This window comes from Oncorhynchus tshawytscha, linkage group LG27, assembly GCF_018296145.1.
Source record: "Oncorhynchus tshawytscha isolate Ot180627B linkage group LG27, Otsh_v2.0, whole genome shotgun sequence".
Lineage (NCBI taxonomy): Eukaryota > Metazoa > Chordata > Actinopteri > Salmoniformes > Salmonidae > Oncorhynchus > Oncorhynchus tshawytscha.
Genome location: NC_056455.1, coordinates 1,200,149 through 1,222,050, shown reverse-complemented (window position 1 = coordinate 1,222,050; position 21,902 = coordinate 1,200,149). Strand labels below are relative to the sequence as shown.

At 42.5% G+C, this 21,902-nt stretch overlaps 1 protein-coding gene across 2 annotated transcripts; it reads right to left on the bottom strand.

Annotated features, from left to right (window-relative positions):
- Positions 1 to 1,671: 1,671 nt before the first annotated feature.
- Positions 1,672 to 14,841, bottom strand: LOC112259568 (uncharacterized protein C16orf52 homolog B). 2 transcript variants are annotated; one of them, XM_024434207.1, is made up of 3 exons: positions 14,020 to 14,841; positions 4,258 to 4,470; positions 1,672 to 3,283 (listed from the first exon to the last, which is right to left on the bottom strand). In XM_024434207.1, exons 1-3 carry the CDS (start codon positions 14,132 to 14,134, stop codon positions 3,099 to 3,101), a joined length of 513 nt encoding a protein of 170 aa, XP_024289975.1. In that variant the 5' UTR covers positions 14,135 to 14,841; the 3' UTR covers positions 1,672 to 3,098. The 2 variants fall into 2 exon arrangements, with proteins under 2 accessions (XP_024289975.1, XP_024289982.1); XM_024434214.1 differs by having other exon boundaries at positions 14,029 to 14,841.
- Between the last annotated feature and the right edge of the window lie 7,061 nt (positions 14,842 to 21,902).

The window sequence follows — 21,902 nt, the reverse complement described above, 5'->3', positions numbered from 1 at the left end:
ACACAGTATATGGGATTGATTTTAAGAAATTTGGCTTAATTAAGTTGATTAATATTATTGTGTTTCTATTCAGAGATAAACAAAAAACGAAACCCCCAGAGTTTCCATTAGGATGGAATGGAAAATATGACGCTGTACAACGTGACGGTAGCCTACAGGATTGGAGGATTCTAAATGGTTTGCCCTCATTAGACAACTTTGTTCCAATATTTCTATAAATCAGTGATATTTATTCCCACAGTAATTCGTTATGAGTCCATAACTAAATCTACATCTGCATTTTGAAAGAGTATTTTTTAAATTTTTTTTTATTAATGAAATGTGTTTATTTGTTTATTAGGCTACTGATGCAGGCTACAATCTATACTGTAGTAGACATGGGAAAGTGCCTAATTCCTTACATAAGGGAGAGTAGGCCATGTCTGTACTACAGAATGCAGGGCACGCGGGAGGCCTGTGTTATTTCATAGTTGTGATGTCTTCACTATTATTCTACAATGTAGAAGTAGTAAAAATAAAGAAAAATCCTGGAATGAGTAGGTGCGTCCAAAATTTGACTGGTACTTGCTTAATTCATTTGATCAATATTATGTTTGTTCTATTCCAAGAAAAACCCTCTGGGTTTCCATTAGGATGGAATGGAAAATACGGTGATGTACAACGTGACGGTCGGTAGTACAGTACTGGGCTATTTAGCTGTGGTTGCCGCCAGTTGTCTTTTAAATTGAACCTTTATTTGACTTGGCAAGTCAGGTAAGAACAAATTCTTATTTACAATGAAGGCCTACCCCGGCCAAACCCGGATGGTGCTGGGCCAACTGTGCACAGCCATATGGCACTGATACAGCCTGAATTCGAACCAGGGACTGTAGTAAAGCCTCTTGCACCGAGATGCAGTGCCTTAGACCGCTGCGCCACTCGGGAGCCATGACCAATATAGAAATATAGATATATTTTTTATAACATTAACCGTGTGTAGGTAGATGTGGAAAGATAGATACAAATGATTTGTTGCAAGTTGGGGAGGTTTACACCTAGCTCGGCTATTAGACAATTCTTTAGTAAAGGTTGAATAGTCTATTGTTCAGCTAATAGCCCATCCTGCTACGCTTGTGAAAAACTAATAATAGTACTTTTTCCCCTTTCCACATGTTAAAGATTCCAATTGATTAAGTGTTTTTCGTCACAATCGGCCCCAACCCCAATTAATACATTTGGGCAAGGTCAATAGCATGCTGAACTTCGGGCTAGAATGTTGAGGGTTCAAAATCTGCTCCCTGCTTGTTACCTCATGTTACAGCATGGTAACGCACAGCTCCATGTCGCAAGGATCTGTAGACAATTCCTGGAAGCTGAAAATGTTGCAGTTCTTCCATGGCCTGCATACTCACCAGACATGTCACCCATTGAGCATGTGTGGGATGCTCTGGATCAACATGTACGACAGCGCGTTCCAGTTCCTGCCAATATCCAGCAACTTCATGCAGCCATTGAAGAGGAGTGGGACAACATTCCACAGCCCACAATCAACAGCCTGATCAACTCTATGCAAAGGAGATGAGTGGCGCTGCATGATATTGTTGCATGTTGCGTTTAGATTTTTGTTCTCTGTAGTTGCTTATATGATACAGAATGTTCTCCCCAGTCTAAAGTAATTGATTAGATCATTTGTCATGTTTTGTAACTTTTAATGAGATGGTTTTCCAGAGTAGTTCATGTATATCACAGTGCTTCCTCAAACAACAGCCATGCTGTCTATGTAGCCTACATGAGCAAGTCAGCCAGTCATGAGAACAAATTGACAGACGTAAAAGCAAAGAAAACAGACATGTAGGAATTCCATGATACAGTGCATTGACCATAAAAAATTACTATAAATGCTCCATCTTGGGAAAATAATGCAATCATGAAAACAAATAAATACTTTTACTCTTTCATGAAATACTTTACAATTGTATTGAATTAGTTCTAATTGTTTTCCATCATCATGTGATCCAACAGACTTCCTGCTTTTAATAGTTTCATCATGAATCTAGAGGCCAGCTCCACTCATAGGACCCAAGACAATAGCTCTGAGGTCTAACTCAACTTCCAACCATATATGCATAATCTACAAAATGATGGCTTCATCATTCTTATTGCCGGCTTCAGCCTTTCTACCACTGTGCTTCTTATGGGGCGGAGTGACTTGACTTCCTGTTGTCATGGCCACGGGTGACAGTCTTCCCTGTCCTGATGATTCATGTCAGTTTAAGGCTCTAGCCACTCCCCCTTCTGGGTCGATCCATGAAGAAAGTGCCTTTTATGTCCTGGTGACATTGTGTGCACATTTTGATAAAACACTCAATTTAACAATTGGATCACAAATCTACACTCTAACTAAACATTTAAAAAATCCAATAATAGTGTGTTTTACATTAAAATACATTTGTTGTTTTCTCTGAAAATGCCAATTTTGGCAAGTCCCACGTCATGTTTGTCCGACTTGAAGATTTTAACTGACTTAACCGTCAAATTTCCAAGTTTTCAGCATCATTGTAATATAATGTGTTGCCTTGACAACAACATTTCTGGAAATTATTATTGATCTCATGTGATTAGTGATTCATTTACATTTGTCTCTCAAACAGTTACGTGAACTGAACTCTCATTTTAATATGGTTAAACTATTCCTGAAATAAAAATAAAATATCAAAAGGAGGAGATGGGAAAATCATGTTTGTTATGAAGTTAAACATGTCCTCTTTGACAGAATGTTCAAATTTGGTGAAATAATAAAGTTACACTACCCAGAAAGGCACTCTATTTGTGGAAGGACACTTCTGTGTTCACTGATCTGTGAGGGGGCTGGATAGGTGTCCATTCCTCCAAGATCTATGAACACAGACAGACTAGTGCCTACTACCTGTCCTATTGACCCAGGGCTAGGTGCCGTAGATTCCTGTCATCCAAAGGTACGTCAGAGAGAAAGAGTGGCTCTCGCAGTTCGTCTTCTTCCCTTCCAGCTGGGCAATTTCAAATGTCAGGCCTAGCAAATGCTTCTACAAAGGCATTTCTCTAAGCGCAAGAATGTTTACAAAACCAAAGTGCCCGATATGTCACCCAGGCAAGCAGACCTTCCCTGCAAACAGTAGTCCCACTATAGTGAAAAATATAGATAGGACAAAGAGTACATATGAGGACCCCACCACTGTGTTGTTGGGTAGTTTATAAGGTTGTCCCCCGACCTCATCGATGTAAAATCCTATAGGAAATATAAGAGCTGCCATACAGAGCAGGATCACTATGGAGGAGAGAGGAAACAAAGTTTAGAAACAGTCTTCTTAAAAACACTATTCACAGTACAACATATTTAGGGAGCAATATCTCTTACAACATTTAAAGAGTAGGCAGCAACATGATCTCAGGCTAAATTCTATATTTGCGTTTTCATCGTCGTGGAAACCTGACAGAGCTGAAAAAAAAAATCTATTTACATTGTCATATTAAATTGTCATTACTTGGTTATTATTATACCTCAATAGGTAATTCTAGCCCGATAATAATTAGGATAAAATTACCTCTGGAATTATAATAATAACAAAGGAATGTTATTCCGTCATATCCCTTGGACCACTAAAAATCCCTCCTCCTGGTTTTAGCTCCGCTCATAGCAACCCCATTTACTCTAGGTGTTCAAGGAGCCACTCAGCACAGTTCCATTTGAACATTTAGGCCATTTAGCAGACGCTCTTATCCAGAGTGACTTACAGGAGCAATTAGGGTTAAGTGCCTTGCTCAATGGCACATCAACAGATTTTTCACCTATTCAGCTTGGAGATGTGAAACGAGCGACGTTTCCGTTACTGGCCAACACTCTTAACCGCTAGGCTACCTGCCGCCCACACAGTTACCACACAAAAGCTTTTACTAAAATGAAACCAAAGTGACATTCATCTCGGCTTACTCAAATCAATTAGCTAACATCCATTAGTGACATAACAAGAATCTCAAGGTGCTTCAAAGCTGTAACTAATGGCTTTTCCTCAAATCACAGCCTATTCCCTAGTCTACTGTACTATTTGAACCAGAATAGGGGATTAACAGGAGTCTGTCTGGCCCCACTCATGACTTAAATGGTGACAGTGTTGGCCATGTTTCTGTATTAATCGTATTGCAGTCTTGGTCTCTTGGCCAGGCCGTCACTGTAAACGAGAACTGCTTCCCCATTGACCTGTCTGGTTAAATAACCGTTACATAAGTCAAAATGAAACGTACTCCCAGTGAAGGCGATCCAGCGGGCGTAACGGGTGGCCTCGCGGTGCCAGTGTGATGCCACCAACAGGCCGCAGGTCACCGTGAGGGAGATGATGCCCAGGATAATGAAGAAGAGGGTGGTGACCCACTCAGGGGGCAGCCGCGGGGGGATACAGGTCCATTCACGACCGTGGATGGTCTGGCACTGCCGCACCAGGCCTACCGTCAGGGAACCTAGAGAGACAGGAGAAGGAGAGAGAAGAGATAGATCAGTCAGGGTTAGATCCCACACAGCAGCAGTCCCACTGTCAGAGCATCTACAGAACACAGGAGGTTGGTGGCACCTTAATTGGGGATGGTTGGAGTGGAATAGGTAGAATATTATCAAATACATTAAACACATGGTTTCCATGTGTTTGATGCCATTCCTTTCGCTCCGTTCCTGCCATCATTATGAGCCGTCCTCCCCTCAGCAGCCTGCACTGCTACAGACAGAGTGCTTGATCACATACACCCACGGACGAAGAATATCTTTCATCACACAGAGCATACTCTCGCTGTTCAGGTCAACTGTGCTCTCACACACCACAACAACGTGTCACTTTTCAGCAGAATCTTTTCATTTTCTGTACACCTTGTTTTATTAGAAGAAACTCAACCCAGAGCAGTAGATTGCATCAGTTCTAAAATATCCCTCAACTTGTGACGGTATCACCATTAGAAAAGCTAAGATCTGTATGAGGCATTACATCACATCTGGACTAATGACCTCCCTGGTGACACTGGATTCCACTTCCAGTGCCCTGTGACCACACAAAGTAGAGCTCAAGGAAGGTTGGTATGGTAACAAGGCTGAAGAGTGGGACTCTTAGGCCCTGGACCAATGGCAGGGGTCCCTGAGGAATCAATCAATGACGTAAGACTTGGATGGCTCAGGAACAGAGCCCCTGACACCAGAGAGAGGAAGAGCTGGAGGGAAGAGGGGGAGAGAGAGAGAGGGATGGAAGGATAACAAAAGCAGAGGGGGGACCCAGAGCCTCTGAAACCACAGAGAGAGATGAGATAAAGGAGAGAGGAAAAAGGAGAGAGGGAGAAGATAAGAATTCATCAGAAAGTCACTCACTGTCAAAGAGCCTCTCCTCTCCTGCCCCAAAGCCTGGTGGGTCCAATTAAGTCAGCAAGCTAGGCCTGCTGAACACATAACTCTTCCAACAACAATAAGAGCATATATGAACCCTACCCTCCCTAACCCAACACAGAACGTGCCAACTCAGCAACACTCAACCCCCTCGTCCATCCAGCTACAAAGGACAATTCATCGGTATAGATTTGAATGAGAGAAATGTGAAATTAAATCCTCCGACCCCTTTCTTCCCCTTCTCTCTCAGGAGAGGAGTTATCCCTGAGCCAGCACGTTGTGTCTTCCAGAGGCTGGAGACAGAGAGGAGAGACGAACAGTGGGCAAGGCTTGTGAGATATACTGTGTACTGAGTATTTCAAAACACATATGTTATGATTTTCAATACTGTTTTAATTTTTTAGGGTTGGGGGCACCACCGACTTGCAGGGGCTGCGTGCTATCACACTGCTCATAACTATAAGTTAAGTATAACTATAAGAAATGTAAGATCAGTCAAATAAATTATATCCAGCTATGAATTTGGTTTGCTAACTTGCTAGCTAAGTGGCTACATGTCAAGATTAAGCTTCTTGGTTGCAGCAAGACATTCAACCCTTTCCCGGATCCAGATCCCTGTTGCCTCAAGTGTTTTGTACGTCCGCGGCCCTTGTGTGCACATTCGGTAATACCGTATACCCCGGTACGGTATACAAACAGTATGAACATCTGGATACCACCCAACCCTAGGCAAGACACAACCATATTTAGTCTATTGGATAAGAGAGATGGACGGAGATTTACAAATACCCCATTATGGTTCTGAGACAAGAACATACATCACTGAGGTGGGAGGGGGGAAGGAGTATGGACCAATATGATGAGCCCTGCTCCCTCAAAAGTTGAAGGACATATAGTACACTGACTGTGGTCATGTAAAAATATTCCCAGTGTGAAATAGTTCCCAATCGTTCTGATTGTTATAAAATTTCTCCTAGCGTGAAAATATTCCCAGTTCGATAAATGCACAAGCCTCTCTTTTTTTCTCATCTCTTTATGTGGATGGCTGAGCTCATCTCTTTATGTGGATGGCTGAGCTCATCTCTTTATGTGGATGGCTGAGCTCAGGGAGGACGGGGAAATAGTTCCCAATTGTTCTGATTGTTGTAAAATTTCTCCCAGCGTGAAAATGTATGTGGATGGCTGAGTGGATGGCTGAGCTCGTCTCTTTATAAAGAGATCCACATAAAGAGACGAGCTCAGCCATCCACATAAAGAGACAAGCTTAGCCATCCACATAAAGAGGCGAGCTTAGCCATCCACATAAAGAGGCGAGCTCAGCCATCCACATAAAGAGATGAGCTCAGCCATCCACATAAAGAGATGAGCTCAGCCATCCACATAAAGAGATGAGCTCAGCCATCCACATAAAGAGATGAGCTCAGCCATCCACATAAAGAGGCGAGCTCAGCCATCCACATAAAGAGGCGAGCTCAGCCATCCACATAAAGAGATGAGCTCAGCCATCCACATAAAGAGATGAGCTCAGCCATCCACAAAGAGTAAATTAATGGTATTCAATAGCATTCCATTTATTCCGTTCCAACCATTACTATGAGCCTGTCCTCCCCAAAGGTGCCACCAGCCCCCTTTATTTATCCTTTATTTAACTAGGCAAGTCAGCTAAGAACAAATTCTTATTTACAATGACGGCCTACACCGGCCAAACCCTCCCCTAACCTGGATAACGCTGGGCCAATTGTGCGCTGCCCTATGGAACCCCCGATCATGGCCGGTTGTGATGTTGCCCGGGATCAGACCCGGGTCTGTAGGTACGCCTCTAGCACTGACTTAGACTGCTGCGCCACTCAGGATTCCTTTGATTTGAAGACACATGTAGACCTACTGTATGTGGATCTAATGCTGATCACAGCTGTTATGTCGTGGCTATTGACATGGCACCCTAATATGATACTCATAACAAAACCAAACTGCTGTGTCCTGTTTCCTCATCCATTATAGTGATCAAATCTGCTTCCCAATTATCAGAATCACAAATTAATGGTAGAAAGTTATGCTACCAACTCTGATACATATCATATTATAGTACCAGACAGATCTGAGTGGAAAACATCCCTTCAACAGGGTTTACTTACTTCAGCTGATTATTTTGAGGTTATACCCCTTCAACAGTTTAGATACAGTGCCTTGCGAAAGTATTCGGCCCCCTTGAACTTTGCGACCTTTTGCCACATTTCAGGCTTCAAACATAAAGATATAAAACTGTATTTTTTTGTGAAGAATCAACAACAAGTGGGACACAATCATGAAGTGGAACGACATTTATTGGATATTTCAAACTTTTTTAACAAATCAAAAACTGAAAAATTGGGCGTGCAAAATTATTCAGCCCCCTTAAGTTAATACTTTGTAGCGCCACCTTTTGCTGCGATTACAGCTGTAAGTCGCTTGGGGTATGTCTCTATCAGTTTTGTACATCGAGAGACTGAAATGTTTTCCCATTCCTCCTTGCAAAACAGCTCGAGCTCAGTGAGGTTGGATGGAGAGCATTTGTGAACAGCAGTTTTCAGTTCTTTCCACAGATTCTCGATTGGATTCAGGTCTGGACTTTGACTTGGCCATTCTAACACCTGGATATGTTCATTTTTGAACCATTCCATTGTAGATTTTGCTTTATGTTTTGGATCATTGTCTTGTTGGAAGACAAATCTCCGCCCCAGTCTCAGGTCTTTTGCAGACTCCATCAGGTTTTCTTCCAGAATGGTCCTGTATTTGGCTCCATCCATCTTCCCATCAATTTTAACCATCTTCCCTGTCCCTGCTGAAGAAAAGCAGGCCCAAACCATGATGCTGCCACCACCATGTTTGACAGTGGGGATGGTGTGTTCAGGGTGATGAGCTGTGTTGCTTTTACGCCAAACATAACGTTTTGCATTGTTTCCAAAAAGTTCAATTTTGGTTTCATCTGACCAGAGCACCTTCTTCCACATGTTTGGTGTGTCTCCCAGGTGGCTTGTGGCAAACTTTAAACGGCACTTTTTATGGATATCTTTAAGAAATGGCTTTCTTCTTGCCACTCTTCCATAAAGGCCAGATTTGTGCAATATACGACTGATTGTTGTCCTATGGATAGAGTCTCCCACCTCAGCTGTAGATCTCTGCAGTTCATCCAGAGTGATCGTGGGCCTCTTGGCTGCATCTCTGATCAGTCTTCTCCTTGTATGAGCTGAAAGTTTAGAGGGACGGCCAGGTCTTGGTAGATTTGCAGTGGTCTGATACTCCTTCATTTTCAATATTATCGCTTGCACAGTGCTCCTTGGGATGTTTAAAGCTTGGGAAATCTTTTTGCATCCAAATCCGGCTTTAAACTTCTTCACAACAGTATCTCGGACCTGCCTGGTGTGTTCCTTGTTCTTCATGATGCTCTCTGCGCTTTTAACGGACCTCTGAGACTATCACAGTGCAGGTGCATTTATACGGAGACTTGATTACACACAGGTGGATTGTATTTATCATCATTAGTCATTTAGGTCAACATTGGATCATTCAGAGATCCTCACTGAACCTCTGGAGAGAGTTTGTTGCACTGAAAGTAAAGGGGCTGAATAATTTTGCACGCCCAATTTTTCAGTTTTTGATTTGTTAAAAAAGTTTGAAATATCCAATAAATGTCATTCCACTTCATGATTGTGTCCCACTTGGTGTTGATTCTTCACAAAAAAATACAGTTTTATATCTTTATGTTTGAAGCCTGAAATGTGGCAAAAGGTCGCAAAGTTCAAGGGGGCCGAATACTTTCGCAAGGCACTGTAGATATACAGTAGGATAGATGTGTCAACTATGAGGTAGCATACCTATGAATGGTTGTATGAGTCTGCAGCGAGAGAGCACACTGAAGTATAACATACTGCATGCATACTATGTTGATTCCATGATCTCTGAGCCCCTCCATTTTCTACACAGGATATCCTGTTCATTCGCTATACATTATTTTATCTAAGTGAAGAGCACAACAGAAATAGGCGTAAGCTACCAGGACTTCACATCCCAACCACTTCATATCCTTAGTGAAAAGATCCTGCCTCAGAAGCATAGTGTCACATATTCCACTGTCAAAGAATCAAAGATACTGATAAAACGTTAAAAGATTGACATAGTATATCCTATCATAACACAATATCTCCCTCTCTTATTAAGCAAGCTTACACACCCATTCCATAGCTTTTCATTGGTGTAAATTGTACTTTTTGTTCTATGGGACTCTTGGGGGACATTTCTAATTCGTGGGACTGTTCAGCAGCTGTTTTAAGTGTGTAACACATCAGACATCAAGCTTGTCTAATAGCCAGGGCGTTGAGACAGAGGGAGGTGTGTGTGTGTGTGTGTGTGTGTGTGTGTGTGTGTGTGTGTGTGTGTGTGTGTGTGTGTGAGAGAGAGAGATTGTGGGCCAATGTCTGTAGTTAGTAAACACTTCCCCATGTAGCCCCAGTCAGTCCCCTGCTGCTTCCGACTACAGAATACCTGCGTAACAAGCAGGAAATTAGCTAGTCTAAGACACACACACCTCTATAAACTTTTATAAAGCTTCACATCCTGGATAACTACAGAGAGGTTTGCTGTAAACAAATAAACCATAATGATTCCTTTCCAGGCTAAACTTCAGGTGGTGAAAGAGACATTTGTGTTTATAACAACATCTGCCAATCTGATGGAGTCACTGTCAACATCTGTTTATCTGTAAGCAATAAGCATCATCTGGTGCTGCCAAAATACTGATACCATAGGAAAGAGCATAAGTTAGACCTGCAAGTTAACTTCATTTGCAGGAATATCTACACGTGTAGGAAAAAAAGGTGCCATTCTAGAACCTAAAATGGTTCTTCAGTTGTCCCCATAGGACAACCGTTTGAAGAACCCATTTTTGGTTCCAGGTAGAAACCTTTTGAGTTCTATGTGGAACCCTTTACATAGAGGGTTATACACAGAACCCAAAAGGTTTCTACCTGGAACCAAAAGGGGTTCTCCTATCGGGACGGCCGAATAATATTTTTGGAAAGCTTTTTTCTAAGAGTGTAGGTCTAAGAATTTATCTATTTCACCTGGACAAAACTATATGTTGGACTGCAGATACACAAACAGGGCCTTCCAGTCAAGGTAATTTCCTTGATAATTAAGCTGTGAGTGCTTCATCTGAAAGAATTCTCCCTCCCAGCAGACCTCATCAGGAAAGACTCCACACATTACCATTTACAAACAATGCTTCTCTCCACCTGGTAATTACTATTAGGCTGGAACAAAAGGCTTTTAACCCTGCTTGATTTCATACCTTCTCTGTATGGGATGAGGGGAAGTCTCACAAGGGAAGTCTGGCTAGTAATGACTGAAAACACAATATGGGTGGACCTCAATCCTGTTTCTGTTCCTTCTTTGTATGATATTTTCTACCTGAACGCTCCTGGACTGTGCTGTAACAGTGTAATGGAGGTATGTTCCACCTGAACGCTCCTGGACTGTGCTGTAACAGTGTAATGGAGGTATGTTCCACCTGAACGCTCCTGGACTGTGCTGTAACAGTGTAATGGAGGTATGTTCCACCTGAACGCTCCTGGACTGTGCTGTAACAGTGTAATGGAGGTATGTTCCACCTGAACGCTCCTGGACTGTGCTGTAACAGTGTAATGGAGGTATGTTCCACCTGAACGCTCCTGGACTGTGCTGTAACAGTGTAATGGAGGTATGTTCCACCTGAACGCTCCTGGACTGTGCTGTAACAGTGTAATGGAGGTATGTTCCACCTGAACGCTCCTGGACTGTGCTGTAACAGTGTAATGGAGGTATGTTCCACCTGAACGCTCCTGGACTGTGCTGTAACAGTGTAATGGAGGTATGTTCCACCTGAACGCTCCTGGACTGTGCTGTAACAGTGTAATGGAGGTATGTTCCACCTGAACGCTCCTGGACTGTGCTGTAACAGTGTAATGGAGGTATGTTCCACCTGAACGCTCCTGGACTGTGCTGTAACAGTGTAATGGAGGTATGTTCCACCTGAACGCTCCTGGACTGTGCTGTAACAGTGTAATGGAGGTATGTTCCACCTGAACGCTCCTGGACTGTGCTGTAACAGTGTAATGGAGGTATGTTCCACCTGAACGCTCCTGGACTGTGCTGTAACAGTGTAATGGAGGTATGTTCCACCTGAACGCTCCTGGACTGTGCTGTAACAGTGTAATGGAGGTATGTTCCACCTGAACGCTCCTGGACTGTGCTGTAACAGTGTAATGGAGGTATGTTCCACCTGAACGCTCCTGGACTGTGCTGTAACAGTGTAATGGAGGTATGTTCCACCTGAACGCTCCTGGACTGTGCTGTAACAGTGTAATGGAGGTATGTTCCACCTGAACGCTCCTGGACTGTGCTGTAACAGTGTAATGGAGGTATGTTCCACCTGAACGCTCCTGGACTGTGCTGTAACAGTGTAATGGAGGTATGTTCCACCTGAACGCTCCTGGACTGTGCTGTAACAGTGTAATGGAGGCTATGTTCCAAACGCTCCTGGACTGTGCTGTAATAGTGTACATTTTAGGTTCCACCTTACGCTCCTGGACTGTGCTGTAACAGTGTAATGGAGGTATGTTCCACCTGATTAGCTCCTGGACTGTGCTGTAACAGTGTAATGGAGGTATGTTCCACCTGAACGCTCCTGGACTGTGCTGTAACAGTGTAATGGAGGTATGTTCCACCTGAACGCTCCTGGACTGTGCTGTAACAGTGTAATGGAGGCTATAAATTGTCATTAATATGTACATTTTCAGGTTCCCATTAATTCTCAAAGTGCTGAACATATAATAAGAGTTATAACATGATTAGAACCATGTCACCTTAGATTTATTAAGTGATATTGGTGGCCAGGGGTTCGTCTGTGATGTTGGTGGCCAGGGGTTTGTCTGTGATGTTGGTGGCCAGGGGTTCGTCTGTGATGTTGGTGGCCAGGGGTTAGTCTGTGATGTTGGTGGCTAGGGGTTAGTCTGTGATGTTGGTGGCCAGGGGTTAGTCTGTGATGTTGGTGGCCAGGGGTTAGTCTGTGATGTTGGTGGCCAGGGGCTAGTCTGTGATGTTGGTGGCCAGGGGCTAGGGAGGACTTGTGGGAGGAAAGTGGGATGTCATGTCTGGTTTGGTCTCTCCTATGTTTTCATTCTTTGTATAAAAAAGAAAAGAATGATCACAAATGAGACCATTAAAATCTAAACATAGGACTCAAAAGTTTGCTTTTCCATCCTGGCTCCTACCTCACAATGACAAGGGGAAAATGTCACCTATCCCGGTTGTTTATGCAGTAGGCCACAGCATGGAACTACAATCTGCTGGCTACAGATGTATCTAAAAGGCATTAGCTCATTCTAAGTGACCTATCGTTTAGTCGTAGCCTTTACTGTTGCACTTAATTTGACCATGTCCTCAGGCTGGATACTGTAGATTAAATACAAATGCCCCAGTCTGTCTGTGTCAGATGCATAAAACATACAGAGAGTGAGTGCAAAGCTGAACAGACCTCAAAGCGCATAGCCGGATATGTGGCCCTCACTTCACCACTGAGTCTGACACACTATTTGTCAACAGTCACCCTGCTCTTAGACCACTGTGCCACTCAGGAGGTGAGTTGATAGCTAGTACAGGGTAGCTTATATGCCTTGAAGGGACATGGGGTATCAGGGAGGTGAGTTTGTAGCTGGTACAGGGTAGCTTATATGCCTTGAGGGGACATGGGGATCAGGGAGATGAGTTAGTATCTTGTACAGGGTAGTTTATATGCCGAGAAGGGACATGGGGTATCAGTGGATGTTGGGGTGAAACAGTAGAGGGCAGTTCAATTATCACCAGCTGTGGAGGATGATAATTGGTGGTTTGAGGACAAGCCCCAAGAGGCCAAGCCCCGAGAGGACGAGAGAGAATGCCAAAGTAGCTCACTGTATTTTGGAGGGATGGGGTAGATGTGGGGAGAGGGTGGATGTGGGGAGAAAGAGGGCAGGACTGCTTGTATAAAGTGTAACAGATAATGTAGAAGGTCTTTGATGATGCCACATTATAAGATTCTGAAGTTCAAGAGAAAGGTCACCAGAATGCCAAAGTGTTATATTTGGAAGAGGGTGGTGGTGTTGTGTGGCTGATGCAGTAGAGTGGAAAGAGAATGATTCAAAAACGTTGGGTTACGTGAACTGAAATCCTAGAAGAATAGTGTGGCAAAGGGGTTAATTAAGCAATAAGGCCTGAGGGGGTGTGGTATATGGCCAATATACTATGGCTACGCATTGCAGAGTGCCTGGATACAGGCCTTAGCCATGGTATATTGGCCATTTAACACAAACCCCCAAGGTACCTTATTGCTATAATAAACTGGTTGCCAATGTAATTAGAGCAGTAAAAATAAATGTTTTGTCATACCCGTGGTATGCGGTCTGATATACCACAGCTGTCAGTCAATCAGCATTCTGTGATGAACCACCCGGTTTATAATGCACATTATTGATCATTGTCAACAAAGCCCCTTAGGGGCCACACAGGGTGACAGCCAGCTGTAGCAGCCTACAGCCAGATGAGACACTAGACAGAACGTGTGGAAATATATTAATTAAGTTAAATGCCCTCACCTAACTTACCAGTTGCATCTCCGGTGTTGATCCAGTCTGGATTAGCAATACTGGCGATGGCAAAGATATCTGCCGCTAGAAAGAGGCATCCTGATATGACGGTGAGTTTATCCATTTCTCAGACGTGGATGCTCTCTTCTCTTCTCCTTTACATTGAGTCAATGAGGAAAGTCTCCTTTATCTCGCCCTACAAAGGAAAATAGGTCTGAAGAGACTCAGGCATGGATTTCAACGTCCAATATCAATGTTTTGGTCTTGCCCAGTGGAAGCATTGTCGTAGTCCTCTTGGGGGAGAAGGGCAAAGCCTCTCATCTTTACGGCGCGTACGCAGCAGTCCTGGTGTAGGAGTTATGCAAAGCCGTTTCCGTTATGTGAAAAGTTGCCTTTGCAAACTGCCTTCCCATTGACTTATAAATATCGACCATGGCCCTGGCTATGAACGCCCGCTGTTCCACCCATATTAGCCCAGTATTGCAACCTGGTAGCTTATGGTGTAGGAGCGAAAATATATTTGAAAGAGTAATGGAAGGAAAATTCAAAAGTTTTGCGAATATTTCGCCGTTATTAGGACATTAAATATATTATTGCAAGCGTGCACACTGTACCGCTTATTTCCTGTGTTCCTTTCTCTTCTCCATCTGAGATTTCTTCGCTGCAAACAAATTTCATAAAATACATATCTTGAGCGCAATTGTCTAATTTCATATAATATGCCAATATTCCCTTCAATAGAAATACCGTTATTTATCCTTCGTGAAATGCCCGTCAGTTGAATGCATTCGAGGTAGGAATCAGTGGTTAAAAAAATCGTTGTTCTCTCAAGTATTTTTAGCAGACGTCAACTCTCGCGAGATTCTGTACAACTCTGTCAAACAGAGAACCAAGTTTTTGGGCGCGTTTGAGTAGGAAGGCTAAAGCAACTGAATGTCGGCGAAAGTCGAAGAGGGACGTAGGGGGACACTAATGTGGTTTTCCACCAACAAGGCTCAGATCAGGTTCTGCCCTGAAAAAGTAAGTTCAGCCACTGCAGTGTTGCCAAGGTTTTATTTATAATTTCTCCAACACCTACTCACAAACTGAAATTATATCTGTGTACAATATACAATTAATTAGTGAGATAGAGCCTCAATCACATTGATTCATTCACTGTAGGCTGGACATGATTTGTGGTAAAGTTGGTTCCTGTTTCAGCCACGTCTTTGGGCCAAACAAAAACACTCAAAATGATTGGTTGACAATAGAGCCTCCCACAATGCAGGTGATGGGTGCAGGATTAAGTTTGTAAAGAGCAATAAAAGAAATTTACAGTCGAAATGTTTTATATAATGCAAATTGACAAAAGTGATCTGCTCGAACGCGCCCTAAATCTCTGCCTCATATTTCTGCTATACTAACCAGGTTTCCAACCTTTTCATGCGCGTGAAGTAGCCTACATGTCGGATAAAACATGTCATGACAGGCCTGATGGAAACAGAACATTTTTCGGTAAACTGTTCAAATTACGACAAAACAAAATACGATAGACAATGTGGGATCTTTTTGTGTAGGTAAAATTAATTATGCGAGAAATGTCGTGCACAGAAATATTGATATAATAACCATCATATAGAAGTAAATTTGTTCACACGATGACATTTTATGCAGTCACCCCACAACAACTCATCGGGAAAGCATGCTGTTTATTAGGATACAGATTAAATGCACTATGATGGCTTCAGAGGGTGGTGAAAGTGCAAAGTGATTCGCTTGATGCTCCTTTCCAATAAATATCGAGGGTCTTATTCTGGTGGCTGCTCTTTGACAAATAAAAATTATCTCACTCTTTTGTCTATAATAATCTCCTAATGTAGGCTGGCCTGCCCGCACTGTATTTGCGAGCTGTTTGCTAGAGCACACGTGCCAATACCAGAGTGTGCACATTCGCTATATAAAGCAATATTTTTGGGGTGGGAAAACCATCAGTAGAGTTGAAAATATGATGGAAACAAATTTAACTTGTATATTTTATTCGGTGCATTGGGTATTTAACCACAAAATCTATTTTATGTACACTATGTCATCGCACACATTCTTTTATCTGCAACAAGTAAATTTGATAGAAACATCTCTGGTGGGAAAATGCGCATATTGTTTTTATGCGGATTTTTGAATATTCGCATGAAAACCTGTTGCCAATTGGATTGAAACCTAGCTACCGACAACAAAGCACACGTCGACAATGTATGTTTGTAAAACGTGTCTCGGGGTTCGATTTTTAAGATAAAATGTTAATTTAGATTTGTTTATTTCACATCCATTAATTATTTACTAAAATAACATTAAACTCTCATTTTCAGCTTTCAAAATGTCTTTTTTAAATATATTTTTTTAAAGCTTTCATGTCTGGATGTCACAGTTTTGCACTGTTTTGTCCTGTCTCACACGCGACTTTTGACCTTTTTTTTAATGTATTACACTTACAAAAGTCTTGAGTCTTAATTACAAAATATTTAATGCACCTGTTTAAAAAAAGAGTCAAATAAATGGAAACTATATACATATTAGATGTGCATAAACCATTTGATACTTTTTTTTAACCCCAAATCCAGTCATCTCTAAGTATTTTGTCATTACCACCATGACAAGCAAATGACATGATAATAAACTTTTTTCAAAAGTTTGTGTACATGGTTTCCATAGATATGAAAAGTGGCAGTGGAGCACATGGATGTCATGGAGGGGAATTCCAATTTTGAAAGCTAGGAAATGTGTCAAGACTTCCACCGAAATCGGTTTGTTCAGGCGGTGTTGGGTGGTGGAGGTCACGACCTTCTAGCCATCATTGATACATTTTTCGTTTTTGTTTTGTCTTGTCTTCCTACACACCTGGTTCCAATCCCATCAATTACATCTTGTGTATTTAACCCTCTGTTTCCCCTCATGTCCTTGTCGGAGATTGTTGTGTAGGTGTTTATTGTAGGTGTTTATTGTTAATTCTGGTGTGCGATGGGTTTTGCACCCTCTATTTGTTATTTTGTATACTTTGGTTTTTGGAGGTTTTGATGTTTATTAAACAGCTCCGTTTTTTCCAAGTTCATTCTCCTGCGCCTGACTTCCCTGCCACCAGCACGCACCACATTACAGAATCTCCGACCATAACTATGGAGTCAGCAGGAGAGGGTACCCCGGCCATTGAGGTGGAAGAGCGCATCCAGGAGCATGCAGTTATGCTTCACCATCTTGGCATTGCCATGGATTGCGTTGTCCAGACGATGGACAGCTGGGAGAGAGGGAGTTCTTCCAGCGCCTCCACCAGCACAACCGGGGTCTCTTGAGCGCCTCTTTCCCACCTGAACCCAGTGGGATCCGTCTCTCCTTGGCCCAGGAGTATGATGGGAGGGCTTCGAATTGCCAGGGGTTTTTACTGCAATTAAACCTTTATCTGGACACTGTCCACCCAACTCCATCGGATCGTGAGAGGGTGTCTGACCTCGTCTCAAACATCACCGGGAGAGCCCTGGAGTGGGCCAACGCCGCATGGAGAGAGGGAGATGCGGCGTTGGACAAGTTTGAGGAGTTCACCCAGTCTTCGACTGCCCGCCCGAGGGTAGAGCGGGGGATGAGCGCCTCTACCATCTGAGGCAGGAGACGAAGAGCGCCCAGGAGTTCGCCCTGAAGATTAGGACCCTGCTGCCAGCGCGGGATGGAGCGACAGGGCCCTGATCGACCATTATTGTTGCAGTCTGCACGAGGACATCCATCGGGAGCTGGCCTGCAGAGACACCAACCTCACGTTCGACCAGCTGGTGGACCAGATCGTCCAGATCAGGGTCTGGTGGTTCCATCCTCCCGCACCCCCTCTCCGATACCTATGGAGCTGGGAGGGGCGGTGCGCAGGGAGACCGGAGGGGGTTCCCGCTTGTGCACCATCTGTGGCCGCAGAGGTCACACTGCCGGTCGGTGCCGGGTTGGTTCCTCTGGCAATCGAGGTAGCAGGCACCAGTCTTTCTAGGCAGAGTTCCTCTGTTCAGTGTTTGTGTTCTTTTGCCCATCTTAATCTTTTATTTTTATTGGCCAGTCTGAGATATGGCTTTTTCTTTGCAACTCTGCCTAGAAGGCCAGCATCCCGGAGTCGCCTTCACTGTTGACATTGAGACGGGTGTTTTGCAGGTACTATTTAATGAAGCTGCCAGTTGAGGACTTGTGAGGTGTCTGTTTCTCAAACTAGACACTCTAATGTACTAGTCCTCTTGCTCAGTTGTGCCCCGGGGCCTCTCACTCCTCTTTCTATTCTGTTTAGACAGTTTGCGCTGTTCTGTGAAGGGAGTAATACACAGTGTTGTACGAGATCTTCAGTTTCGTGGCAATTTCTTGCGTGGAAAATCCTTCATTTCTCAGAACAAGAATTGACTGATGAGTTTCAGAAGAAAGGTCTTTGTTTCTGGCCATTTTGAGCCTGTAATTGAATCCACAATTGCTGATACTCCAGATAGTCAACTTGTCTAAAGAAGGTCAGTTTTATTGCTTCTTTAATCAGGACAACAGTTTCCAGCTGTGCTAGCATAATTGTAAAAGGGTTTTCTAATGATCAATTAGCCTTTTAAAATGATAAACTTGGATCAGCTAACACAACGTGCCGTTGGTACACAGGAGTGATGGTTGCCAATAATGGGCCTCTGTACGCCTATATCGATATTCCATTAAAAATCAGCCGTTTCCATCTACAATAGTTATTTACAACATTAACAATGTCTACACTGTATTTCTGATCAATTTGATGTTATTTTAATGGAAAAAAATATTTGCTTTTCTTTCAAAAACAAGGACATATCTAAGTGACCCCAAACCTTTGAACGGTAGTGTATATCATTGAGTTGTCATGACGTTGGCCTGTTGGGGGAGGTTTATGATCCCCATAAATACCTTTCCCCTTTTTCCTCTCTCTACTGATGTGACTTTTGAAAATCCCTTTGTTGGTAACATCAAAAGGTGGGAAACAGAACCATATTTCGGTAATCCAACCAGTTGAATATATGCGTGGGTACTTAATGAATATGATGTCAGATCAGTTGGCGTCTGAGACATTATTACTGATGATAGGACGACATAAACTGTATCTTGGAAAGTCTACACATTCTAGTTATCAGATTCACATGGAATTGTTGTGCAATGTAAATGTTTAAATATGAAACTATTTGTGAAAAGATTAAACGTAATTTTAGCATCTAAAGGAGAGAATTGGTTGTCATAGAGTAAACTCTGCTCACTCAGAGGCCCCGCCCAAGTGAACAGACATTGGTTGTATACTATGAAACACACACTCCTCTTCACCACTATATAAACCCGTTGACAGAAATCATACTTCCTGTTCCAAGGACATGAAGACTTGTGGTCCCTGTGTTAAAAGGGCAAGATCACCTACAGAACTAAGCCAACCTCAGCTTGAGCAAGAACCTAACGGAATTAGCATCGAATCTCAACATGAAGGTGACGATCTACACGCCGGAAGGATGAATTTCGACTATACCAGCCAGAATATAGCATATAGCATGGCAACGTGGTATGAACTTTGAACTCTTATTCACTAAAGAAGTGATACTTCCTAGCCGATTGAGTTAGCCGCAGCAACTGTAAACGTGGGTTAGGAGAGGACGGACAGAGTATTCATTCTACCATGCTCCAGTTCACCAGTAGACATACTTCAGAGGACAAGAGATCCATGCTGGACAACCCGGCCTTCTATACGACCAATCTACCGAAGCGCAGCTCAGAGTAAATATTTATTGCATTTTCATTTTCCTTTTCCAAATGTGCGGTTATTTAGAATGCATAAGATACTGTATTTGCAATAGCATAGCTGCCTACGGCCCGATAGAGATAAAAAATCTCTTTGTTTCTCAGTCTTCTGGCTCTTTCATTCAAAACCCAACCCCCTTTTCTTGTTTAATCAGCCGACATATCTGTTCCGTCCGCTAGGGACGTTTTCCTTTATGACATAATTTGTAATCAATGTATGATCCATTCTGTGTAGATGTAATTCTGTGTGATTTATGTAGGTATTTAGTAAATAAATTATTAAACCAAATTTTGTATTGCTGATTCAACTTGTTAGCCAGGGTTCGTGAAGATAATCAAGAATTTACAACTTTCAGATGAGTGAATAAGGTGACGATTAAATATTGACTGCTATTGAGGTAAAAGATTACCAGGTCTTTAAGCGTTTATTCGGAAGATAACAGCTCTATAAACATTATTTCGTGGTGCCCTGACTTTCTAGGTAATTACATTTACATGATTAGCTTAATCAGGTTAATTATTTGATAGAATAGCATGTCATATAACTTAATCCGGCATAGCCAAAGACACGACAAAGTTAATAAAGCTGCATAAAAACATGGTCTCTTTTTTTGTTTTCTTGAATAAGGCAGCGCCAAAATGCAGGTGTTTCAGCCTAACTCAGTGCTTTCTGTGGTGGTGGGGCAAGCTAACAGAAAATACGAGTGTTGCACAGTGATTGGTTCAGTGTTCCGCAACTCATGGGGACACTACGTCACCGCCAAGTCTAAGGGGAGAGCTAGAAAATTCTAGCACCCTAAGGTGCTGCCATAGAGTTACATTAGAGGTGCCCATCCACGAAGGCTCAAGGTCATTGGCCACAGATAAAATTACATTGAATCACGTTATATGTACAGTAGCTTTGATTGAACTGATCATGTCAAAATCATACTTTCAAAATCGTAGCTAGCAGTCATCATCCACTGGCAAATCCTTTTTAATCTGTGTCATATGAAGAGAAATAATGAAAATGAAAAACATATCGGTGCTCATCGGCCATTGGACATAAACATTACACAAGTTGCAAATTCAACAATGAGTGTGTCGTGACGTGACTCGATTGAATTAATCATGTAACAATTAAAGTTGTGGCACCACGGAAGAAGTTGTTTAACGAGTTACCACCCCCCGAATTAAACTCAAGATTATAAGTAAAAGAATATTGATAACAGTAATTTATTTATCATTACCTCATATCAGTCTCATACTGAACGTCACAGACTTCTTGAATCTGCAAGAACCCCAGCCTTTTCTGATTATTCAGTTCTACACAAATTGATTGAATTATTTATTTACTAACTAACTAAATAATAACAGACTACACATAGATATTTACTTGAAAGAAAAGTCCCTAGTGGACTGACAAGATATGACGGCTTATTACACAGAGATGGAGAAAGGGGTGGGGAAAATAGAGAGATAGGGAGAAAGGAACATTTATCGTTCATTTGGTAACTACGCTCACAGTAACCATATACCTTGCACACATGCCGCGGCCCATTTTGGTAAGAAATGCAATGTATTTATGTGTAGATGTTTTTATCTGTTCTCTCTCTGTTGAAACCAATCAAACTTTCTATGGGGAATGGCTCGATGGGTGTAAGGTTCTGGTTGTCCACCAGAGTTCACAATGTCCTTCTTCGTAGTTTTGGTCAAATTGAACAGATACTCAGTGATTGTCTGAGATGGGATTTCCTTCCTCCCCACCTTGTGTCTTTAGTCAATGTTCGAGATCCGTTTACATGCACAGCTGCAGACTGTCAATCTTTTGCTCTAGTGAGTTTTTCTTCACATCGTGTTGAGTTTCAGAGTTTCCAACAACTCAACGTGTAGCCACGGCTTCACGTCTGCTGGTCTGAATGTTAACTCTTAGTGAGTCTTTTTAAGCACTGATCGGAAAGGGCGGTTCCATCACAATGACACGCTCTTCTAACCTCATTCGGGGCGTGGCTTAGTTAATGTGCAAGGGACATGAAAACTATGATCTCGTTAGAACACTAAAATCACATTCCTATCTTAATAAAAATAGTTTAATCGTTCTTCATATTGTATTAACATCATATTAGATG

Excerpts from the sequence above, each read along its gene's own strand:
- LOC112259568 (XM_024434207.1), bottom strand. The coding sequence starts at position 14,134 with ATGGATAAACTCACCGTCATATCAGGATGCCTCTTTCTAGCGGCAGAT. Across the intron at positions 4,471-14,019 it reads AGATGCAACTGGTAAGTTAG|GTTCCCTGACGGTAGGCCTG; the intron begins GTGAGGGCATTT and ends CTGTCTCTCTAG. Across the intron at positions 3,284-4,257 it reads CTGGATCGCCTTCACTGGGA|TGATCCTGCTCTGTATGGCA; the intron begins GTACGTTTCATT and ends TCTCCTCCATAG.